The 24,000-nt window shown below is 42.2% G+C and overlaps 1 protein-coding gene and 1 long non-coding RNA gene across 2 annotated transcripts in view; both read left to right on the top strand.

The window, feature by feature from the left end:
• dok4 (docking protein 4) overlaps positions 1 to 24,000 on the top strand; it is a 62,958-nt gene that overhangs the window by 25,847 nt on the left and 13,111 nt on the right. Inside the window, exons 2-3 of the mRNA XM_069725744.1 lie at positions 7,285 to 7,626; positions 23,899 to 24,000. The exon at positions 23,899 to 24,000 is cut by the window's right edge and continues 6 nt beyond it. Of these exons, the coding sequence (XP_069581845.1) occupies positions 7,561 to 7,626; positions 23,899 to 24,000 (168 nt within the window). The 5' untranslated portion in view covers positions 7,285 to 7,560. The remainder of the gene's footprint in view (positions 1 to 7,284; positions 7,627 to 23,898) is intronic.
• Positions 6,055 to 6,422, top strand: LOC138637229 (uncharacterized). Its single transcript, XR_011312358.1, has 3 exons — positions 6,055 to 6,077; positions 6,138 to 6,182; positions 6,393 to 6,422. It is a non-coding gene; the product is annotated as an uncharacterized lncRNA (long non-coding RNA).

The raw sequence follows: 24,000 nt of genomic DNA, 5'->3' as shown, positions 1-24,000 counted from the left end.
CCCTCTCCTCTTTAGCCTGGAGGATGCAGCGTCCATGATTTCCAAACAGAATCTCAGATTGTGATCCATCAGACCTCAGGACAGTTGTCCACTTCACCTCAGTCCATCTTCAATGATCTCGGTCCAGAGAAGGCGGCGGTGTTTCTGGATCATGTTTCTATCTGGTTTCTTCTTTGGAGAGTTTTAACATCATTTGTGGACGCAGCAATGAACTGTGTTCACAGACGATGGTTTTCACAAGTGTTCCTGAGCCCATGCAGTGATTTTCACAATGATCTTCAGTGTTGGGGTGAAGAGTTTGACCTTGCCAGGTGTGTGTTATTGTGTTGGCTGCTGGCTTTTCAGTAAATTGACTGTGAACACTGTATTGATTCCATCACACCAACAAACACACAAGCAGCGCCACCACAGGATCGATGCGTCAGTGAATCAATGTCATGCCTTTGTTATGATCTACAGCTCTCTTTGTTTAGCTGCCTGATGTGTGTGTTCTCAATAACTGATTAAACAAGTGACTGACTGATGGAGTTTGATCGTGCAGCCGATACCCATTTAAAAATAATTACCATTTTCCTTTGTGTGCCAATATTAAAACGTCAAAGGAAGTCAAAAAGATTAAAAAAAAAATTGTCACGTGGTCATACAAAATGTGCAATGACATATGGGATCATATTCCCTTGAGAATAATAATAATAATGAAAACTCAGGCTAAAATTAAGAAAATACTGATTACAAACTTCAAAGATAAAATCACACTGACGTGTGTAATTTAAACATTAATGTTGTTGTGTTTACCAGCCACAGTTTTATGGCTACCTAAACAATACAAAAAAAAATACGGTGCTGCAAAGTAGTATTAATACCATTCTGGTGAAATAAAGAAAACTAATATTTTTAATATTGACAGCCATAGATTTTCATATAATTTTGACATTAATATGATAAGATATTATGACATAAGTGTGCGTATGGAAAGAGAAGTGAAGAGTGGGACTTTCTGGGGAAAGAAAGACCTCTAAATGCACTACATTTAGTCGTCCTCGTCATGATGGCGTTTATCCACACCGAGTCATTATGGCTCTTTTATGTCGACGGTGAAGCTCATTGGTTTCGTTTCGATGACCTTAATAGCACATCTTCAAACCTGAGTTATGATAGCGAAGTCAGGGGATCGTTGAGTTCTGTACGGGACGTGACCTGAAACAGGAATACTTCAAACATAATGGGAAATGCAGTGATTTCACGAGCTCGTAATCTCTGGAGACAGCAAACTGTTACGAAACACAGCATCAATACCTTAACGATTCAACTTCCTTCTTCCTTCCTGTTTCTGCAAAGCTTCCACTCTGTCATGTGGAAGAAATCACTCTAAAACTACCCAACAGTAGTAGTAGTCACTGGGATTTCTCCACTTGAAAGATTTTAACATTTTTGTATTAAAGTCATGATTTTAGTGAAATATTTGTCTCCACAAGCTGTCAGAGGGGAAAGTTTTAGCCAGCGATCGCGACCGTTTTACTGTTGATTCCAGAGAATTTACGAAGCTGTAGCTGATAACTGTTAAAGCTGCAGGAAACCTTGGAATTAAACTCTTTGCTCTTTTCTTGTTAATAAGCTCGATATGCCAGTATCAGCAAAATGTACTCTAAACTCGACCAAGTAAGGCTGTAAGTCCAACATCTCTCCCGTTAGCTCTGTTTTTGGTCTCCACCAACTCCTGAGAAAAGGATCTGGTTCCTCAGCTGCCAATGTTTTCTGTAGCGAGATGCTAACTTTGAATTGCTTATGTTTCATCAGTCCCTCATGGAAATCTCGATATCACAATAATTAACGCAAATTCAAGCAGTCTCTGAAATATTTGCGGGAACTTGCAATTTCTTAAATTCACACTTCACACTTTTTCCATTAAAAACGTCGTCATCAGAATCTGTGCTGAAAGTATTAACGACACAAAGTAAATCTTTTCAAACAAAATCTCTTTATTACCAAATTATCTCTTCATTTGTTTGTTTTTATGATTATTTATGATTTACTCTGCTCTTATAATTAACTTCCTGCAGCTGTGTCGTGTGCTGGAACATGAACTGAGCTCTGCAGTATTCTTGATCGGTTGTGACCTCGACCGCATTTGTTTGTCTCTTTTGGAAGAAAGCTTCTGTATCTCAGTGCAGAAGGTTTCTACTCCTCTAATCAACGTGCTCCATTATTTATGGAAAACATACCAATGCCCACAGATGATTAATGACTTATTTATGGTGTAATTCATGAACACAGTGCAACCTGAACGCAGTATTTAATTAAGATTGTCGTCATATTAGAATGAAATATCCACACTTCTGTTAGGAAGCTGACAAACTAAGATGATTGTGGTATTTTTACCATCATCAGTACATGTGTATGTTCTAGTAATGGACATCTGCGCATGTATTAGTTTGATCATGTGCATTTCCATCAGTCTGACTCTCTGTGCTTATTTAATGTTTAATAGTCTTTTGTGCCTGAAACATTTAGCTAAACCAACAGTGCCATAATGTTGAGTCTCCTCCCGTCTGGTAGGTCGGTAGGTAGGTATATACTTTATTAATCCCCGAGGGGAAATTTTTTCGTCACAGCAGCATACATACAGAAGCAATAATAGAAACAATAGAATAAAATAATAGAATAGAATAATATAATAGAAAAGCAATAAAATAAAAAAATAAAAATATATAAAATATAAAATGCACAGTACATACAGTATATATACAGTACATACAGTATATATACAGTACATTATATATCTATATATATATTATATACAACAAACCAATAAACACAGTCAACATATATATATGTCTATATATACATACAGTACAGTATATATCTATATATATAATATACATATAATATACAAGCAACCAAGAAAAACAGTCAACAGTGTTATTGTACTGTGATGGATTTTGCCAGAGGTGAGTTATTGTAAAGTCTTATGGCAGTGGGCAGGAATGATCTCCTGTATCAGGGATGATCTCCTGTATCTGGAATGATCTCCTGTATCTGGAATGATCTCCTGTATCAGGAATGATCTCCCGTATCTGGAATGATCTCCTGCATCAGGAATGATCTCCTGTATCAGGAATGATCTCCTGTATCTGGAATGATCTCCTGTATCTGGAATGATCTCCTGTATCTGGAATGATCTCCTGTATCAGGAATGATCTCCTGTATCAGGGATGATCTCCTGTATCTGGAATGATCTCCTGTATCTGGAATGATCTCCTGTATCAGGAATGATCTCCTGTATCTGTCCTTGTGACAGCAGCTGGAGGAATCTTTTAGAGAAAGTGCTCCTCTGTCCCTGCAGCAGGTGGTTGAGAGGGTGGACAGGATTATCCAAGATGGACAATAGTTTGTTCAGCGTCCTCCTCTCCACCACCTTTTCCAGACTATCCAGTTTGTAGCCGATGATGGAGCCGGCCTTCTTAACCAGTTTGTTAAGTCTGTTGGTGTCGCAGGCTCCAATGCTGCTCCCCCAGCAGACCACAGCGAAGTACAGTTCACTGGCCACAACAGATGGTAGAACATCTCCAACATCTCTCTGCACACATTGAAGGATCGAAGTTTCCTCAAGAAAAAGAGTCGACTCATCCCCTTCTTGTAGACAGCGTTGATGTTGGTCTTCCAGTTCAGTCTGTTGTCATGGAGACACCAGGTACTTGTACTCCTCCAGCATGTCCACCTCCTCTCCCAGAACTCTCAGCGGTTGTGGAGCCGTCGTCTTCCTCCTGAAGTCGACCACCATCTCTCTGGTCTTGGCCACGTTCAAGAGCAGGTGATTCCTTCCCGCCCACTCCACAAAGTCCTCCACTACTGCCCTGTACTCATCCTCCCGTCCGTCTGTGTGTGTGTGTGTGTGTGTGTGTGTGTGTGTGTGTGTGTGTGTGTGTGTGTGTGTGTGTGTGTGTGTGTGTGTGTGTGTGTGTGTGTGTGTGTGTGTGTGTGTGTGTGTGTGTGTGTGTGTTTCTGCTGTACACATGACTTCCTCCATCAGTAGGTGAAGCCCCCTGTCTTGTCCTCCATGTGACTTACTGCAGCTACGTCTTGTTTCGGATTTGACCTTAATGTGACCTCACAGCTTAGTTGGACGCAGGTGATGCAGTTTGTAGTTCTTTTACGTTCTTATTAAAAAAAACTATCATATAGTGATATTATTAATAAGTAGAGTTTCACAGTGTAGTGTTTCTATTGTTTTTACAGAGGATATCCTTCTTTGAGCTTTGATGTTTATAATCAGTTCCTCCAGGAAATTACATACATCCAGGTGGTCCACAGTGAATGTTCCCCTCAGAAGGTCCCGGTGGAACTCGGTGTTGACAGTCTGACTCTGGGGGACGAATTCATGGCAACACAAAGGAAACCCAGCTGGTGTCTCCTGACCTGACGATCCTTCTTCAGCCTTGGACAGTGAAGCTCCGCCCTCTCTTGAAATGTGATGTCATCAGAACACATTGTTTCATCACTGTAGACTTTCTGAAGCATTTCAAGGGTCTCTGATGAAGATTTACAGATTCTGACAGAAAACATCTTAAAAAGGTTTGTAACTCAGGAACTGATGATGATCAAGTGACGTCATTTGCACCCGTTACTCACCAGGGTTGTATTCATCTGCCCTCATATTGTTAGCTTTCAGTTCCTGAACAGTCAACATGCTTGCAACTATTCTTCTAACTGCTCAGTCAGGTGTGACAGATGATCAGACAGCGTTTTATAGTTCTGCTCTTTAGGATCAGATTTTGTATTTTGTTTTATCGGAGATGTCATTTTCAGTATTCTATGTGTATTTTCTGTGGTATATGTGTGTGTGTGACAGAAACCTGTGATGTTTGGAGGGAGTAACACCAGAAGGAAACCAAAAGAAAAAAAAAGCTCAACAAACCAAAACAATGACAAATAAATTCTAATGTCGCGCCACATCTGCTGAGTGTGCAGGAATGAAAAGACTTGCAGGAGGCAGCCTTTTCCTGTCAGATGGCATGCACAATAATTTGCTCAAGAACAAATACATTTAAATCCCGCCTACAAAGCTCTGATTGGCTGGCGGAACACCTGACCTGTTTGAATCCCTGAACAACAGACCAGGGGCCTCATTTGTAAAACATTGTGTCGGATCCATACTAAAAGCTTATGTGTGCACAAAAGCAGAAAATGGCATGTGCAAAAAAATATTCAGATTTATAAAACTGTGCCTAAGCAATGTTCCCTATGAATCACAATCCACGTGGAAATGTGCGCATGTTGATCCGCCTCATGACCCACCTTCAACACGCCCACATTTAACCATAAATGGCCAAATCAAGGAACATTATAAAAGTTGATGTATATACAATGATCCATGTGGGTCAGTGGTTCTTTGGTGAATCATGTAAACAACGGAGAGGAAAACCAGAAAATATAATTTCTACCTGGACCAGGTGCCGGTGGACCAGGTGTTTGTGGACCAGGTGCTCGTGGACCAGGTGTTGGTGGACCAGGTGCTCATGGACCAAGTGTTGGTGGACCAGGTGCCGGTAGACCAGGTGTTTGTGGACCAGGTGCTCGTGGACCAGGTGTTGGTGGACCAGGTGCTGGTAGACCAGGTGTTTGTGGACCAGGTGCTCATGGACCAGGTGTTGGTGGACCAGGTGTTGGTGAACCAGGTGTTTTGGACAAGGTGCTCATAGACCAGGTGTTGGTGGACCAGGTGCCGGTGGACCAGGTGTTTGTGGACCAGGTGCTCGTGGACCAGGTGTTTGTGGACCAGGTGCCGGTAGACCAGGTGTTTGTGGACCAGGTGTTTGTGGAACAGGTGTCGGTGGACCAGGTGCCGGTGGACCAGGCGTTTTGGACCAGGTGCTCATGGACCAGGTGTTGGTGGACCAGGTGCCGGTGGACCAGGTGCTCGTGGACCAGGTGTTGGTGGACCAGGTGCTGGTGGACCAGGTGTTGGTGGACCAGGTGCCGGTAGACCAGGTGTTTGTGGACCAGGTGCTCGTGGACCAGGTGTTGGTGGACCAGGTGTTGGTGAACCAGGTGTTTTGGACAAGGTGCTCGTAGACCAGGTGTTGGTGGACCAGGTGCCGGTGGACCAGGTGTTTGTGGACCAGGTGCCGGTGGACCAGGTGTTTGTGGACCAGGTGTTTGTGGAACAGGTGCCGGTGGACCAGGTGTTTTGGACCAGGTGCTCATGGACCAGGTGTTGGTGGACCAGGTGCCGGTGGACCAGGTGCTCGTGGACCAGATGTTGGTGGAGTCAGGTGTTTGTGGACCAGGTGCTCGTGAACCAGGTGTTGGTGGACCAGGTGTTTGTGGACCAGGTGCCGGTGGACCAGGTGTTTGTGGACCAGGTGCCGGTGGACCAGGTTTTTGTGGACCAGGTGTTTGTGGACCAGGTGTTGGTGGACCAGGTGTTGGTAGACCAGGTGCTGGTGGACCAGGTTACACAGGATGATGATCAGTTTGAAATGTTAACACAATGAAAAGAAACATGTTGGTGAGACAGCACGTATGACATATTGAGCAGAATTAAATGTGAGATATAGATTTGCTTCTATCATTTACAGTTCAAAGTTGGTGATCTAATAATTACAGTTCACGAGCAAAAGCGACTCTGCCGGCAGAAAGTTACAGACGGGGCACAGTTTGCTTACAGCCGCACACTATTAACCGTCAAGTTTGTTTTTATAAATCCTGACTTTTGCGTGGGGAGCAGCGGACGCCTTTTTCAGGCCCGTTTTGTGCACAACGGTTCTTAATGAGGCCACATGAATCTTGTTGGTTTATTTAAGTTAAAAGGATAAAAGGCTTGGATGATTAAATATGGATTTGAGCATTTTCGTGAATGGAGATGCAGATTCCATGTGTTCACATAGGTGTTAATACATTAACCTCCTATCTCCAGCAGCATTACAAACATACAGACAGCTGGAAGGAGAGGATGAAGAGATCCGGCTGTGATGACACTTTAAACCTTTTTACTTCCTGATAGATGCTCCTCTGATGTCCTCTGTGGTTTTTGTTACAGCTTCATGTCGCGCTGCTGAACACTCAAACTCACATGTGCTCCTTGACTCCAGTTCATTCACGACCAGACTGAAGCAGACAGACAGTAAACTGTACATCACAGCAGGATCCTAACCTCAGTGTACAGTGTGTGCCACCAACATCAATAATGGACGATAATGTTGTGCTCCTCTCTTCAATGAATAATACATCTATATATCCATTTCTAACTCCCTCTCTCCGTCTCTTTGTCTGTCCGTTTCTTAGAAATGCCGAAGAGGAAGATGAGAGGAGGACCGTCTGAAGAAGAGTGAATGAAAGGACAGAGGAGAAGAAAAACACCAGAGGAGTGAGAGGAGCAGCAAACAGGAAACAGGAGGAGTGAGAGGAGGGAGGAGGATGTGAGGAGGTGGATTAATAAAAGAGAAGGACACACACAGACGGGACTGTCGGTGAAGGATGCTGGACACTCTGGACCGGTAGGAGGGGACAAACATCTGGCAACATCTGGATGGTCTCCAGCAGGTCACCCCCCCTCCGAAGATGGCCTCCAACTTCAACGACATCGTCAAGCAGGGCTACGTACGCATGCGCAGCCGCAAGCTAGGGGTGAGTGTGTGTCTGTGTGTGTGTGTTTTCTCACCATAAACTGTATATAAAAGTCGATGTAGCTTCTGATGCAGAAGTATCTTAAGCTGCAATACCAGCGAGTGCCACTAGAGGTCGGCTCCAAAAGCCTCCGGCTCCATAGACTCCCATTCAACTTCTCTCATCAAATCCAAAGTGAATAAAATGTGTCCATCAGTTATCTCGGTGTTGTTAGCTAAAGTCACTCCTTCTTCTTAGTTTTCTGGAGGTCCATCTGAAAATAATCCCTCATTCATTAGAAAAGAAGATTCAAGAAGACCTGTTTTTGGGGGCGTGTCTGTTTGATTGACAGGCCTGTGGTGCAGTCAGGTGACAGCTATCGGTGGGCGGGACGTAGTATCGTCGGGATGACATCACTGATGGTTGATGGTCAGTTGTAAGTCATAGTGATGAACTTCCAGATAATAATCATCACCTCTGCAGCTACTCACCGTTCTAAAGACCATTGAGCCTTGTTTAGCTTGTTGTTTTGGTTTCACAGCCTGTAACTTTACTATTTAGGTTTGGTTTCTCTTTTATCATCCTTTTCAGCCATTTCTAAAATCCCACTGCACTCGAGCAGCCAGACAGTTAGCAACAGGCTGATGAACAGTGTGGAACATTGAGGCAGATATTCATCACATGCTGTTTTCCTTCTGCTGCTGAAGCTCACATTGTTGTCTAAGTTTCGCACACGGTTCCTTTATCAATATGTGTATCCGGCTCAAGATTTTTGCATAAATTTGTGCATTTAATGAACTGTTCTTGAAAACGCACAGAGTCTTTAGATCTGTATTTCTATCTGTGTCTCCTACAGTGACACAAAAGGGACTAATGTGTCAAATGTTATATTTTTTATGAGCTTTTCTTTTTGATGATTACTTCTATTTTTTAATACTCAAATGAACAGAACAGAGGATAAGAGGCTCCGTCTCATCGTTAAATTATATTGCACTTGGGATGCTTCATATTTACGTCACTTCACCCACCTGTGAGTGAATCACATTAATGCACGGAGCTGATGATTCGAGCACAAAGACTGAAACAACCAGCAGTAGGTAGATGATGATGATGAAGCAGCATGTGATGGTGTTTTCAGGATTTCACGCTGCCATGCGCCTTAGTTCACAAACAAAATCAACATCTTTATGGCAGTTGTTCTGCAGTTGTTCATGTTTCAGACCGAGTATTTTATTAAACTGTATATTTTGTGCGACCTCCTGTTGAACACCGTCCGTCCCGCCTCCAGCTGCAGCTGCACTAACTGCATGCTGAATGCTGATCCGAGTGAGCGTGAATCATATTAAGATGGCGTGGGCAGCGACTTCAACAATTATTATGGAAACAAATGCAAATCAATTTGAGTCCGGTTCTGTACAGCAGCTCTCTCCACATGAAGCCGGTCCTCCGAGGAGGTTGATGAAACCCGGATATTAGCAAAATACAGTTTGTGGTCCTGAAGTTTGAGCTCAGTTAGCGGCTGATGTAGAAAAAACACGACCTGCGGGAAGTAATGTTCTCCAATTTTGGTGCTCGACCTGCCGCGACCGTTCTGCTTCTCCTAAAGTTTTGTGTCTCGTTTGCAAATGTGTGTCAGAGATAGAGAAAGAAGAAGAATGGCTTTATGTCCATTATTGTACTGATCCAAACTGGGAAGTGGTCACTTTCTTTCTGTGTGGGACTGAATTTAAAACCCCAGCAGCAGCAGTGGTCAGCTGCTGAGTCCTGAAATATGTCAACAGTTACTGGATGCATCGCTGTGGTTTTTGGAAATGGTCTTTATTTTTTCCAGAGAATAGTTCCTTTGAGGATGTATCCTGTCTGCTGGTAACTCGGTTCATCTTGACATTAGCAGCCACTCTGTAGGACGGACCAATCAGAGACCAGTTTCTCAGTTTGTCCCACCCCTCCTTCACTGTGATTGGACGGCTGGTGACAGTGACGAGTGCAGTGTTAACAAAAAGAACCTAACGTTCAGCTTTCAGTGCAGAATAACGTCTCAGCACCTCTTCGAGCTGCTGACGTTCATTAAAACAGTTTAATAGATATTCTGTACTCAGTAAAAACTCGATGGACGCGGTCGGTCGCTGTAGAGTCGGCAGGTTTCAGTGGAACTGAATGGTTAAATGAAGCGGTGGTTGACGCCCAGTAGGATGGAGCAACTGCAGACCATATGGGGGAGGACAGACACATATATTCATGAGGTGAAAATGGGTTCTGGTTCAGGTTCCAGGAGTCATGTGATCTGTCAGTACTGAGATCCAGAAGCTGCAACAACCGATCAAAGCAAACTGACACCTTTCTCACAGAAGTAATTGTTAGTTAAAATAGTTTTCTTATGTTTTAAATGTAGCTGAAAGTGATTGTAATACTCAGTCCCTCCAGGAATTCATAGTTTCTCTGTGATTGTTTTGATCAAAAATGTTTGATTTTGCAACAGTTTTTCTCAAAAGTTTTGATGTAATTTAAGAAGTTTTAAGTGATTTTTTTTTTTTTGGTGTAAAATTGTGGGAATTAGAAAGAAATTGCAAGTTGAGAAAGAACTTTTAAGTAATCCCTGATAAAGTAATAAATGTGTAATCACTTCCTGTGATAATAATCATGCTGCACATCACAGAAATATTTTAGTTCAAATATTTTTTATGTATTTATTGAACTTGGAGAACTGTGGAGATAAAAGCTCCTAAAAGCTCCTAAAAGGTCCTAAAAGCTGCGTATGTTTCCAGAACAGAGCGTCTGTGACTGGAATATAGAAACAAGGACGACATCAGCCTTTCAAAATAAGAGCTTTAGATGCTGTTTAATTCATGTTCATTCAACACATAGACCTGCTGGATGAAACAAACAAAGAGACGTCTCTGACAACTGGACGTGTGGAGAAAACTCATTTAACATCCAGTAATATGGAATCACTTCCTTTGATCACAAACATTTAATCATCATTTTAATGTGAAGAACACATTTCCCACAAACCCCGTCACTTCCTGTTTCTCCTCTTGTTCCGGTGAACAGTTGTTTTTGGTGATGAAAACAGCAGCAGAAACTTTCTGGTTGGAAATGAGGAGTTATTGTTGTTAATAAACTGAGTTTAGTTTGAAAATATTTATTTGATCTTGTTTATACTTTTTGTTTAGATTTTGATGACGATGTTTTTTGAGGATTTTTAAAAAAACTGCAAGCTCTTGCAAATAATGGAGAGTTTAATGTCCACCAGTACTCTTTGTTAATAACCACAAACACTGTTTGATCTGACAGCAGGCAACCTGACTGCACCACAGACCTGTCAATCAAACAGACACGCCCCCAAAAACAGGTCTTCTTGAATCTTCTTTTCTAATGAATGAGGGATTATTTTCAGATGGACCTCCAGAAAACTAAGAAGAAGGAGTGACTTTAGCTAACAACACCGAGATAACTGATGGACACATTTTATTCACTTTGGATTTGATGAGAGAAGTTGAATGGGAGTCTATGGAGCCGGAGTCTTTTTGGAGCCGACCTCTAGTGGCACTCGCTGGTATTGCAGCTGAAGACACTTCTGGATCAGAACCATTTTACAGACCTGAAGATACGAACTCTTTTATATCCAGTCTGTGGTTAAAACTAGTGTTTACGACGAGGCTGTGTTCGTAAAGTTATAATGTATAAACCCCATTTTTAAGATAATTTTGTCTTATTATAACATCCTGTAATGACCTCTCTGTGCTGGATTACAAAAGCCTTCAGGTGCACGAGGGATTTACAGGAAATGAGGTGTGCATGTAATCCAGTGTAATTATATCTCATTGATATCAACCTCACAGCTCACTGATCTCTCGTTAACACTGCATCCAGCTAGATTATCATCCCTCATGCTTCTAATGTCTCAGCGACTACTGACTTTTTGTTCATCATCATCTGAATTCGTCCAATTCTTTGAATAACCAGTGACCTCATCATCAGCCTTTTCTTCACTGTTGCTAACGATGAGTGTGAAAACCACCACTTGGTGACAGTTTTAAAACGACGGTGAAGTCGGTGCAGATTATTTCCTGCTGAGGGTTTGTGAGGGCGGAGTCTCCTCGCCTCCTCCTCCTCTCTCTCCTCCTCCTCCGTGTCCTTTGTCTCTGCTTTAAAACGGATTCTCTGTCCTTCATCATGAAGAGGAGCAACGGATGTCTCATCGTCTGTCGGCTTTTCTTCTTTTTTCTCCTGCAGTTTCTTCTTTCTCGTCACATTCAGAGGAGCTTTGAAATCTGAAAATGAAATGAAGTGTGTCATAAATACAGGAGACATAGAAGAGGCTGTGATTGTTTATTTGGAAATAATTCAGACTCATTAGTGCGTTGGGCATGTTGGAGCTGGCAGACAGTTTTGTTCTCCTGGTTTCTCGGTGTCCTCTTCCTCTCGCTGCTCTGCTCTTTAATTGCTCTATGTCTCCTCTTCCTCCCTCTCCGGTTTTCTCTTCTCATCTCCTCCTCATTATCAGGGTCCTTTCTCTGCATCCTTTGGAGTCGTCCATCTCTCTTTCTCTTTTGTTTTTCCTCCCTCTCAGTTTTGGTCACAATCTCTCCAAACGTCTGAAGAACAGTTTAGTGAAATACAGCTGCTGTGATTTAGAAACAAAGATCTGACGATGGATGATAGTGATGAGAAAAGATGGAAATGTTTCTTTGTGGATCACTTAGATTTAATTATTGAACATGTTTGTGTTTCCTTTATGTTTGGTTCTGTCCTTCCTAATTCACCATAATTACCTGCTGTGAAGTAGTTAATACAGAAGAAGTGAAGCTTTACAACTGGACTCATCAGCTGTGGTCTTTAGTGTCGGAACGGTACGGAGCTCCGCAGTGCTCAGAGAGAAAAAGAATTACTAAATCAAGGCCACGATTTACTGTCTCGTGATGGGATACGTTTTTTATCGAGAAACATCCACAACAGACTTTCTCTTCTCTGTGAAGTTCACCAACTATAAAGTCTATAGCATCCTCAAAGTTACATATAGTAATGATTTAATCCACAAGCTCTCAATATCATTATTATTGTCTTCTACTAACAATAATACATATATATGTATATACTGTATGTCTATATACATATTACAGCTGGACTTAGTTAACAGAGTTGTAGTTCATACTGAGAGGAGAAAGCCTGTTGTGCTCTCTCTCTCTATATAAACTTATCTCATGCACAAAAATGAAAACACGTGATCTTTTAACAGCAAGCAGCGAAGGATAAAATACGATGACAAAAGGCAAAGTGTGCCGAGTCCACTGCATGTTGATAATACACAGGTTATGAGAACCTCACAAAGCAAACGTTTCCTGAGTTCGCGCTCTGTCAATGTTGAAATAGTAAATGTGCACAAACCTCTGCGTGTAACTCAGGTTTTGATCGACGGAACTGGAGAACTTCCATCGTTGTTAACCTCTGGAGGTCATCTGGTTTATCAGAACTGATCATTAGAACCAGTCACCTGCTGCTGAAAGATGAGTGACAGTTCTTCCTTTCACGCCTTCCATGGTTGTTTCATCCTGTTTGTCAGGAGGATTCCTGGCTTGTGTTGCTGTGCAGCTTTCTTAAGACCAGCTGTGGATGCAGGTGAACACATGCGTCACTATGTCACCAGACATTTGCATTCTGTGTGATTTTATGGTTGAGGATGCGGAGAGGCTTCATCGCAGCTGTGATGCAGCTCAGTTAGAAGAGAACCGGCAGCGAGAACAGATCGGTCAACCTGTGCACCTTCAGCAGCAATGATGCTAACATTAGCATTAAGTCTCCCTCAAACCTGGCAACCCGTCAAACCAAAGGTACAACCTCAGGTCCCCAGCAGGGTGTTCCACATCATATCCTTCACCATAATACTGCTATCATTTCTCCACCATATAAAAAACATATGTGGTGATTGAACGTTGAGAGTGGCATTAAAAAGTCTCAGATCTGTGTCGGTGAAACCTTTTTCGGGGCGAGATTCTCTCAGTGAGTTCACACAGTGTTGTAGAAAACCCAGGAGAGTCAGGAGGGCATGAAGACAGAGAGGTGAGAAGCGGGTCACATGACTTGGTGTGTACATCCTGAGGGCAGAGAGGGCTGCACAGCTGAGCTCCTCCTCCAGGCTGCTCAGACAGAGTCCCGCTGGATTCATCTCAACAGGAACAACAGAGCCGGAGGAAGGATCCCAGCTGTTCCTGTTACCACAGCCTCTTCAGGATCATGAACTATTTTATTGATGAGATTGGTATTGATCATCCTCTGTGTGTGGAACAACCCCCCCTCCCTCCTCCTCCTCTTCCTCCTCCTCAAACAACCTCCCACTGATTCAGCATGAAGTCAGTGCATTCAGGTGGTTAATGAGCTCCATGTCTGTCTTCTCCATCTGTCGTACCTTTTGGGGACAAATGATTGTGTTGTTTTTTGCAGACAGCATTTAGCAGTAAAGTATATATTTTAAATTCAATTCAATTCAATTTTATTTCTGTAGCGCCAAATCACAACACAGGTTATTTCATGGCACTTAACACATTAAAGTCTTTACAGCAAGACTTTACAATATTATACAGAGAAACCCAACAATTCATCAATTCATCAATTCATCAATTCAACAATTCAACAATTCCCACATAAGCTAGGAGGGAAAAACTCCTCTTTAAGGGAGAAAAACCTCCAACAAAGGGAAGAAAAACTCCCTTTAACAGGAAGAAACCTCCAACAGAACCAGGATCAGAGGTGGAGAACATCTGTTAACAGAACCGGGCTCAGAGGTGGAGAACATCTGTTAACAGAACCAGGATCAGAGGTGGGCGGGGCATCTGTTATCAGAACCAGGATCAGAGGTGGGCGGAGCATCTGTTATCAGAACCAGGCTCAGAGGTGGGCGGAGCATCTGTTAACAGAACCAGGATCAGAGGTGGAGAACATCTGTTAACAGAACCAGGATCAGAGGTGGGCGGAGCATCTGCCTCGACCAGTTGGGGTGAGAGGAGAGCAGAGAGAGAAAAGGACAGCGTAGAGATAGAAGAGAAGAACTGTTGGTGGAGACGACAAGTACAGAGCAGAGACATGCAGCTCCATGACGGGACATCTGGAAAAGAAAGAAGAGAAACTACACGAGTGAAGGAACTGAATGGAGACAACAGATAATAAGAAGAAACTATGGAAGAGAAAAAGATGGTGAGGTATGAGTCAGTTAAATGTGACCGATTTGGTGAAATTGGGTCTCTTTTGGTCCTTTTTGGTCGCTCCCCTTCAGTGATGCTTACGGATGCTGACTGCATCACTGTCGTGCCAATAATCGTGTTAAAGCTCACACTTGAGTGTAATTGTGCTGGAATGAGAACCTTGACAGCGAGCTCCTGTGTTCCTGTCAGATGTTTTGTTGTCCCGTCCATCCACCTCCACCTCCTCCCTCTGCACAGGATGTTAGGAGGATATGCAGCAGGTTGACAACAGAACCTGGAAGCAAACTAAAACGTGTGTGTGTGAGAGGCGGAGCCTAAAGCACAGATTCTGATGACTCTGTGTGTTTGTACATTTATAATGAATTTGTGGTCGGTGGCATGCTGACACTGACAGCATTCATTGAGTTTATGATGCACTGCTTCAACATAACACATGAACATCAGGCCGCCTTCATATCTGATGGTCATAACACAGTTCTTCTGTCAAAATAATATTATATAAACATGATATCCTGGAACACAAATTCACATCTGAAGGCAGAGATCATTAGTAGCCTGGTTCAACTCTATAACTGCAGATTTAAACCCCTCAGTGTAACGAGACTATTTCACACAGCAAACTGTGTGCTTAAAGCTGCATTTGTTTTTATAATTTGTTAAAAATCCCTGGTTCTCGAGTGCTGACTATTTAAATCAAAATAAAGGGGATTCAACAACTCTCAGAGGAAAACCATTGCACTTGATATTCCTCACTGCTGATAGGTTGTCATCATTTACAACACTAATATTGGTCTTGTTTGTGAGGGACAGTCAACACTCATCTAAAGTTGATCCCATATTATTCTGAAAGTGGAGCACATTTCTTCAGTTCCTGCAGGATCCCGAGCTCCCTGATTGGAGAACACATTCACACCTCTGTCAGAATTTACTATTTCATTGATGGTGGAGCCTACTCTTGTTGACCAATGATGTCAATCTGAAGTTTAATGTGTCTAAGCAGGATCATTATCTCCAAATGAGCCATAATAATAATAAGTGATGAAGAATCATTCAGTCTGATGAAGGCATCAGTTGTCCAAATGTCCACCTGTCTCTTACCTTCTCTGCAACTTGTGCACAGTTATGTGAGAACACATCTGAATGAACATCAGCCACCAAAGAAACCTGTTAAATGAAATAGTTTTTGTTTCAGGAAACACTGCTGATAGTTTGCAGTAAAATGTCAAAGACCGCTCTACAATTCTGAAATCAAACAAATTACAGTAACAGTAACAACAGTAACAGTAACAACAGTAACAACAGTAACAGTAACAACAGTAACAGCAGTAAAAGTTACAACAGCAACAGTAACAGCAGTGTAGCAAGGTTGGTGCTACCGGGGTCTCTCCTGGACACAAATGACACGCTCAGTCGTACGTTCGGGTGTAAAATGCCTTTATTTGCCCTGTCCATACACCAATGTCTCTGTGCAACCGCTTTCCCCCAGCCTCCTTCTCCCTGCTCCCTTTATAGGGGAGAGCTCATCAGTCCCTATTTGGCTCAGCTGTGCTCATTACTTCTGCCCGGCACCGTTTCCTGAACCACTCCTCCCACTCTCTACCCCCTGCAGCTGAGCTAACCACACCCCGCCACCACAAGTAGTAACAGTGGCAGTAACAGTAACAGCAGCAGTAACAGCAGCAGTAACAGCAGCAGCAACAGCAGCAGTAACAGCAACAGCAGTAACAGCAACATCAGCAACAGTAACAGTAACAACATCAGTAACAGCAACATCAGTAACAGCAGCAGTAACAGTAAAAACAGCAGTAACAGCAGTGACAGTAACAACAGCAGTAACAGTTACAGCAGTAGCAGTAACAGCAGCAGTAACAGTAACAGTAACAGCAGCAACAGCAGTAACAGCAGTAGTAACAGTAACAGCAGTAGCAACAGTAACAAAGGTAGTAACAGCAGTAACAGTAATGGCAGCAACAGCAGTAACGGTAACAGCAGTATCAGTAACAGCAGTAACAGCAACAGTAACAGTAGTAACAGTAACAGCAGCAGTAACAGTAACAACAGCAGTAACAGCAGTGACAGTAACAACAGCAGTAACAGTTACAGCAGTAGCAGTTACAGCAGTAGCAGTAACAGTAACAGCAGCAACAGCAGTAACAACAGCAGCCACAGCAACATCAATAACAGCAACATCAGTAACAGTAACAGCAGTAACAGCAACAGAAGTAACAGTAACAGCAGCAGTAACAGTAGTAACATCAGTAGTAACAGCAGTAACAGCAGTAGTAACAGTAACAGCAGGAGCAACAGTAACAGAGGTAGTAACAGCAGTAACAGTAATGGCAGCAACAGCAGTAACGGTAACAGCAGTAACAGTAATGGCAGCAACAGCAGTAACGGTAACAGCAGTATCAGTAACAGCAGTAACAGCAACAGTAACAGTAGTAACAGTAACAGCAGTAGTAACAGTAACAGCAGTAAAAGCAGTAACAGCAACAGTAACAGTAGTAACAGTAACAGCAGTAGTAACAGTAACAGCAGTAACAGCAGTAAAAGCAGTAACAGCAACAGTAACAGTAGTAACAGAGACAGCAGTAACAGCAGCAAAAGCAGTAACAGCAGTAACAGTAACAACAGTAACAGCAGTATCAGTAAAAGCAGTAACAGCAGTAGTAACAGTAACAGCAGCAAAAGCAGTAACAGCAGTAACAGTAACAGTAACATTAGTAACAGTAACAGCAGTAACAGTAACAGCAGTAGCAGTAACAGTAACAGCAGGAACAGTTACAGCAGTAACAGTTACAGCAGTAAAAGCAGTAACAGTAACAGCAGCAACAGTTACAGCAGTAACAGCAGTAACAGTTAGGTTAGGTTAGGTAGTTACTTTATTAATCCCCAAGCGGAATTTGTTTTCACTACAGCAGCATACAGAAGCAATAAGATAATAATAGAACAATAGAAAAGCAATAAAAGAGCAGTAAAATAACAGTAAAAATATAAAATATAAAATGCACAGTATATACAGTGTATACAGTACAGTATATATATATATTACATATTACAACATCAGTAACAGTAACAGCAGCAGTAACAGTAACAACAGCAGTAACAGCAACAGCAGTAACAGTAACAGCAGTAACGTCAGTAGTAACAGCAGCAACAGCATTAGTAACAGTAACAGAGGTAGGAACAATAACAGCAGTAGTAACTGTAACAGCAGTAACAGCAGTAACAGCATTAGTAACAGTAACAGAGGTAGGAACAGTAACAGAGGTAGTAACAGCAGTAACAGTAACGGCAGCAACAGCAGTAACGGTAACAGCAGTAGCAGTAACAGCAGTAACAGTAACAGTAACAGCAGTAACAGTAACAGCAGTAACAACAGTAGCAGTAACAGCAGTAACAGTAACAGCAGTAACAGCAGTAACAGCAGTAACAGTAACAGTAACAGCAGTAACAACAGTAGCAGTAACAGCAGTAACAGTAACAGTAACAGCAGTAACAGCAACAGCAGTAACAGTAACAGCAGTAACAACAGTACCAGTAACAGCAGTAACAGTAACAGCAGTAACAGTAACAGCAGTAACAGTAACAGTAACAGCAGTAATAACAGTAACAGCAGTAACAGCAGCTGTATCAGCTGAGGAGGATCTCGTTTGTGGAACAGCAGGTCAGAGCGCCTGCAGCCAGCAGTTCTGAGAGCGGAGGTGAAGCTGAATGCCAGATCAGGGCGATAAAAGTCCACAGCAGGTGATCCTGTTAGTCTCTCAGCGCTGATACATAATGACAACCTTCAGGATTTATAAAACTCATTAACAGTTTCAGTATCACACTTAGGCCGAAAATACTCACATTGGTTGACAAGTTATTTTTAAGAGATTTTTTTGATTGATAAATATTATATATAATATATATTAATATATACATTCACGTACATACAGTATAGCAGTGTAGACAGGCATGGACCTCCGCACACAATAATCTTCAAAGTAAATCTCACACCGTGCAGCTCCATCCTGTACACCTGTGATCAGGTAAAGCTGCTGTCTGTGGTGCTGATCACAGCTGGTCACCACCAACTATATCAGCGCTGATCTAACATCCCCCCCCTGGACTCAGACCACCACAGGCTTTTCATAATATCAAATATACAAATATCTTATGTTGATAATCATGAAAAAAGCAGCCATCAAAGAAAGCACAGCAACTCATTTTATTCCTCCACAGAGTAAATGCATGACGGCACCTGGTTGCATATGAATGTCAATTACATTTAATGAATTCGTCATCAATGTTATTACAGACAGATTACAGGTGGTGCACATTTTCCAACTTATTGTCATAGATTTAAATCCCTGATCCACTTCATAACAGACAGAAACCTGAACTCTTCCTCTAAAAGTCCAGATTCCTGTCTCTGCTGTTCTCTACTGAGACTTTCATCCACTCAGTCTTTCTGTCCGTTCTCATTCTTAAATTAAATTTCATTAGCTAACATCTCGTCATCCACCGAACTTCTTGCTAAAAAGTTGAACCGTTTAGAGAAAAATTAACGTTACGACATTGACACAAGCTATCAGAAATGATAGGGAGCAAAGTCATTGGACAAACCAAGCGGCAGATCCCAGCATGCCTTTCTTCTTCTGAACTTTAGAAAATAAAGCAAAATCTCAAATAAGTCTGAGTGACAGGAGGAAATTGATTTTGAATAAAAATTCACAAAAGACAAGACAAATAGGCATGAAGCCAACATTTGTTTAAAAAAAAAAAAAAGATCACAGGTGTTATGTTACTGTCACCATTGGTACAGACCAAACAATAGTCAGAAGTTCTGGGTCTCAAAATAAAGGATTCTAAAGTGAAAAACTGTTCTTTCAATGAAGCAGTATAACACTGGAGGGGGGACTTTAACTTCAGTGATTACACAATCCTGTGTAATACTGCAGTTAAACAACAAGTTACCATCTAAATAAAACATGCAATCTAAATGTGTTCAATATCAGAATACAAAACTTTCAGTTTGTGTGATCTCCGTTTCCATGGCAACACCTGAGGTATGACTAAGAACTGAAAAACAATCAGTCAAGTCAGTAGACTCTTATGTAACACACAATGTTTCCTACTCCAGGAAGTAGTTGGACCCTTAGCAACCACCTAGCAACAGAGAGGACTTCCAGTCTCCAACTGAATAAATACAGAACATAGAAACACTAAACTGATCAGCTAGCTCAGTCTGGTTGGAACAAAGATATCTGATGAACAAAGATATCTGATGAACACAGATATCTGATGAACAAAGATATCTGAGGAACAAAGATATCTGATGAACAAAGATATCTGAGGAACAAAGATATCTGATGAACAAAGATATCTGATGAACAAAGAAATGTGATGAAAAAAGATATCTGATGAACACAGATATCTGATGAACAAAGATATCTGGTGAACAAAGATATCTGATGAACAAAGATATCCATGGACTCGTGTTTTTAACATTTTAGCTCCGTGTCATGTGTTCAAATCAAACCGGTCCAGCTAGCCTCCGCTAGGACTGTAAGTGCGTGACTATCCGTGGTGTTACGGTACGGGTGCTCGGAGCGACCAAAAAGGACCAAAAGAGACCCGACTTCACCAAATGGGTCATTTAATAGAACTATAACAAGTAGAAACTACATTAGATTAATATCATATGAAACTCTATTCTAATTCTATATCCCCATTGTTGAACATTTACCGTATATAAAAAACTGACTGACTGTAGCACAAGAGAGTGTTTGCTATCATGGTAAAGGTCAAAGGTGAGTTCTGGTGTGTAAATATTTACCAGACCGTGTTGACCAAACATCTGAGAGATCAGTCGATGTGTTCTCTCCAGTACTGTCTGTGTTAACAGGTACTGATGGACCACCAAGTGAAACACCCAGATGATCACTCACCATCATCATGTTGGGGCTGTTAGCACCGACCTTGCTCTCTATCAGATGGGCAGGACAAAGTCATTTCACCAAAAATAGCTGTTAGACCATTACAGAGCCAGTGTTGCTGAAAGAAGTCCTGTGCTGCCATCAGAGTGGAAGTTTTAGGACACTGCAGCCTGAAGGTTAATGAAGGTGAGATCAGATCAGACATTAATGAAGCCTGAGGAGACGCAGCATCGATCCTCTGAGCACAAAGCTAATTGTCCTGCTGGAAAAACAGGAGTCTAATCTCAAAGGTCACACTTTGGATCTTAAAGTGACCCGAAGAAATTCCCCTGGTACTTTACGTTATTTTAAATGATGCATTATATGATATTTACATGATGTAACACTTCTCTGCTGGTGTGTTTATCAACCATCAACCATCAGTGATGTCATCATCCATCAGTGATGTCATCGTTGGTTTGTGAACATTATGAATCCTCCAGTTCAGATTCTGTCCGTCATCATCTTTGCTAGTTCGGAGCGGTTTGGAGCAGGAAGTGACCATATTTGGACGAGCTGGGGGAGGAGCCAGAGGTGGATCTGACCGATCTGATCGGAAACCTGACGATACTACGTCCCGCCCACCGATAGCTGTAACCTGACTGCACCACAGGCCTGTCAATCAAACAGACACGCCCCCAAAAGCAGGTCTTCTTGAATCTTCTTTTCTAATGAATGAGGGATTATTTTCAGATGGACCTCCAGAAAACTAAGAAGAAGGAGTGACTTTAGCTAACAACACCGAGATAACTGATGGACACATTTTATTCACTTTGGATTTGATGAGAGAAGTTGAATGGGAGTCTATGGAGCCGGAGGCTTTTTGGAGCCGACCTCTAGTGGCACTCGCTGGTATTGCAGCTGAAGACACTTCTGGATCAGAACCATTTTACAGACCTGAAGATACAAACTCTTTTATATCCAGTCTGTGGTTAAAACTAGTGTTTACGATGAGGCTGTGTTCGTAAAGTTATAATGTATAAACCCCATTTTTAAGATAATTTTGTCTTATTATAACATCCTGTAATGACCTCTCTGTGCTTCTCTTTTCTGTGCTGGATTACAAAAGCCTTCAGGTGCACGAGGGATTTACAGGAAATGAGGTGTGCATGTAATCCAGTGTAATTCTATCTCATTGCTCACTGATCTCTCGTTACAGTCTGTGGTCAAAACGTATGTGTGTGTTCACTTGAGTTTTTATTTTATTTCATGTCTCCTCTCAGAGCCTCCTGCCCATCATTTATCCCCCTCCTCCTCTTCATCTTCACCATCCTCTGCTTCAATTAATCAAGTCTCAGCAGACAAACATGCTGTGAGCAGTGCTAAGTAAAGTTCAAGAGTGGAGACGGGGTGGGGGGATGATGATGATGTTGTCACAGAGACATGGTGTTCGTGTAACTCACAGATATAAAAGAGTTCGTAGCTTCAGGTCTATAAAATGGTTCTGATCCAGAAGTGTCTTCAGCTGCAATACCAGCGAGTGCCACTAGAGGTCGGCTCCAAAAAGACTCCGGCTCCATAGACTCCCATTCAACTTCTCTCATCAAATCCGAAGTGAATAAAAGATGAGGAGGGATGGAAGAAGATCCTGTGTAAAAATACGATTTAAATTACGGGAGAAGCAAAGCAAATGCAGATCATTAATAGTATCAAAGATGGGCTTTGATTCAATGGATGGTTGGTTTGTAGTTTTAGTATTAATGAGGTTGCGATCTGACAACAGTTGATACACATCGATTGGTGTTTCCAGTCGGTAGGTGCGACAGGTTGGAGAGGTTTTGAGTTGAGTCCATCGATAATCACGTTTGCTCAGAGTGTCCTCGGACAAACTGCTGTATTTCTACCTGCTGATTTACTGCTCACCGCTTTGGATCAGAGCATCGGCTAAACACCAGAACTGGGAGCTCTGTAAATAATGCTCAGAGCCGTTTCTAGGTGTAAAGGTGGACCTGGGTGTTTGTGAAAACGTCTGTTCAGCTGACCTCCGGTGTTTCCTGAGAACACGTTCAGGTGTGGAGGTGTCGGAGCCTCTCATCCTCCCTCCTGTTCCCCCGAGACTGAATGAAGCTCGTGTAAACAACCGAGATGAAAGGAGATAAATACAAATGATGCCCGGAGAGCTGGAAACACTACAACACAGAAAACACACGGAGACGGACAAAACAAAACACGTGCAAATGATGAAAACACAGTCGGTGTGGTCAGTAGAGGAAACTCAGCACAACATTTCAATGTGATTTTAAAAGTATTATGAGACAGAAACCAAAAACAAAACAGTTGCATCGGCCTGTAGACACGACAACTCTCCACTGGAGCAGACATCAATCATACAAGTCAGCAGTTTCTGAAGGTGATGTTCATTAGCTTTAGATCGGACATCGTCCTGACAAAACGTTCTCATGTTCACTCGGTAACAGAATCAACAAACTTCAGCTCTTTGGATCAAAGACACGGGAGAATTTTAAAATACAATAAGTGTCCTGATCATTTTTCTTTCACCTCATTAAAACTCTAATTTAGAGAATAGATCAACTGAAGCTGTGTTCCAGATGACATACTTCCTTTAGTCCGCTAACACGCCGTTCTCTTCCATGTCAGGACTCTGACTGTGTACTGACAAGAAATGACCTCATCATGTGACCACATCAGCCTCCAAAATATCTGCAGCTGAAGAATTTTCAAATTAAGGAATCCGCATTAATTTGAAAATCCTCTACGTCGGTGGCCCCGCCCCTTCCTCTGCAGAGCCAAGATGGCGACTGTTTAGGGTGGAAAGTGTCCAGAGTTTCACACTTCTTGTTCTGGAGCGTTCTGAGTGATTCATCCTGGAACTTGTAGTGTTCTGATGGTTCTGTACTGACAGAGAGAACACACTGATGGACTCAGAGTAGAGAGAGGTAGTACACAAGTAGACACAAGTACAACATCCTGGTCAAAACTTTACAGCATCTTGTGTGTTGTTGTACAAGTTATTGTTGTTCTGTTTTTACATAGCCTAAAATATTAACCTTTACATTGAGTGTGTGTGTGTGTGTGTGTGTGTGTGTGTGTGTGTGTGTGTGTGTGTGTGTGTGTGTGTGTGTGTGTGTGTGTGTGTGTGTGTGTGTGTGTGTGTGTGTGTGTGTGTGTTACAGATCTATCGCCGTTGTTGGCTGGTGTTCAAGAAATCATCCAGTAAAGGACCTCGCCGGCTGGAGAAATACCCTGATGAGAAGGCTGCCTACATCAGAGTATGT

The sequence above is a fragment of the Brachyistius frenatus genome, unplaced genomic scaffold (assembly GCF_029030835.1).
Source record: "Brachyistius frenatus isolate BFR_SWC_R1_liver_20210118 unplaced genomic scaffold, ASM2903083v1 Contig_445, whole genome shotgun sequence".
NCBI lineage: Eukaryota > Metazoa > Chordata > Actinopteri > Embiotocidae > Brachyistius > Brachyistius frenatus.
This window is presented reverse-complemented; position numbering and strand designations above follow the sequence as displayed.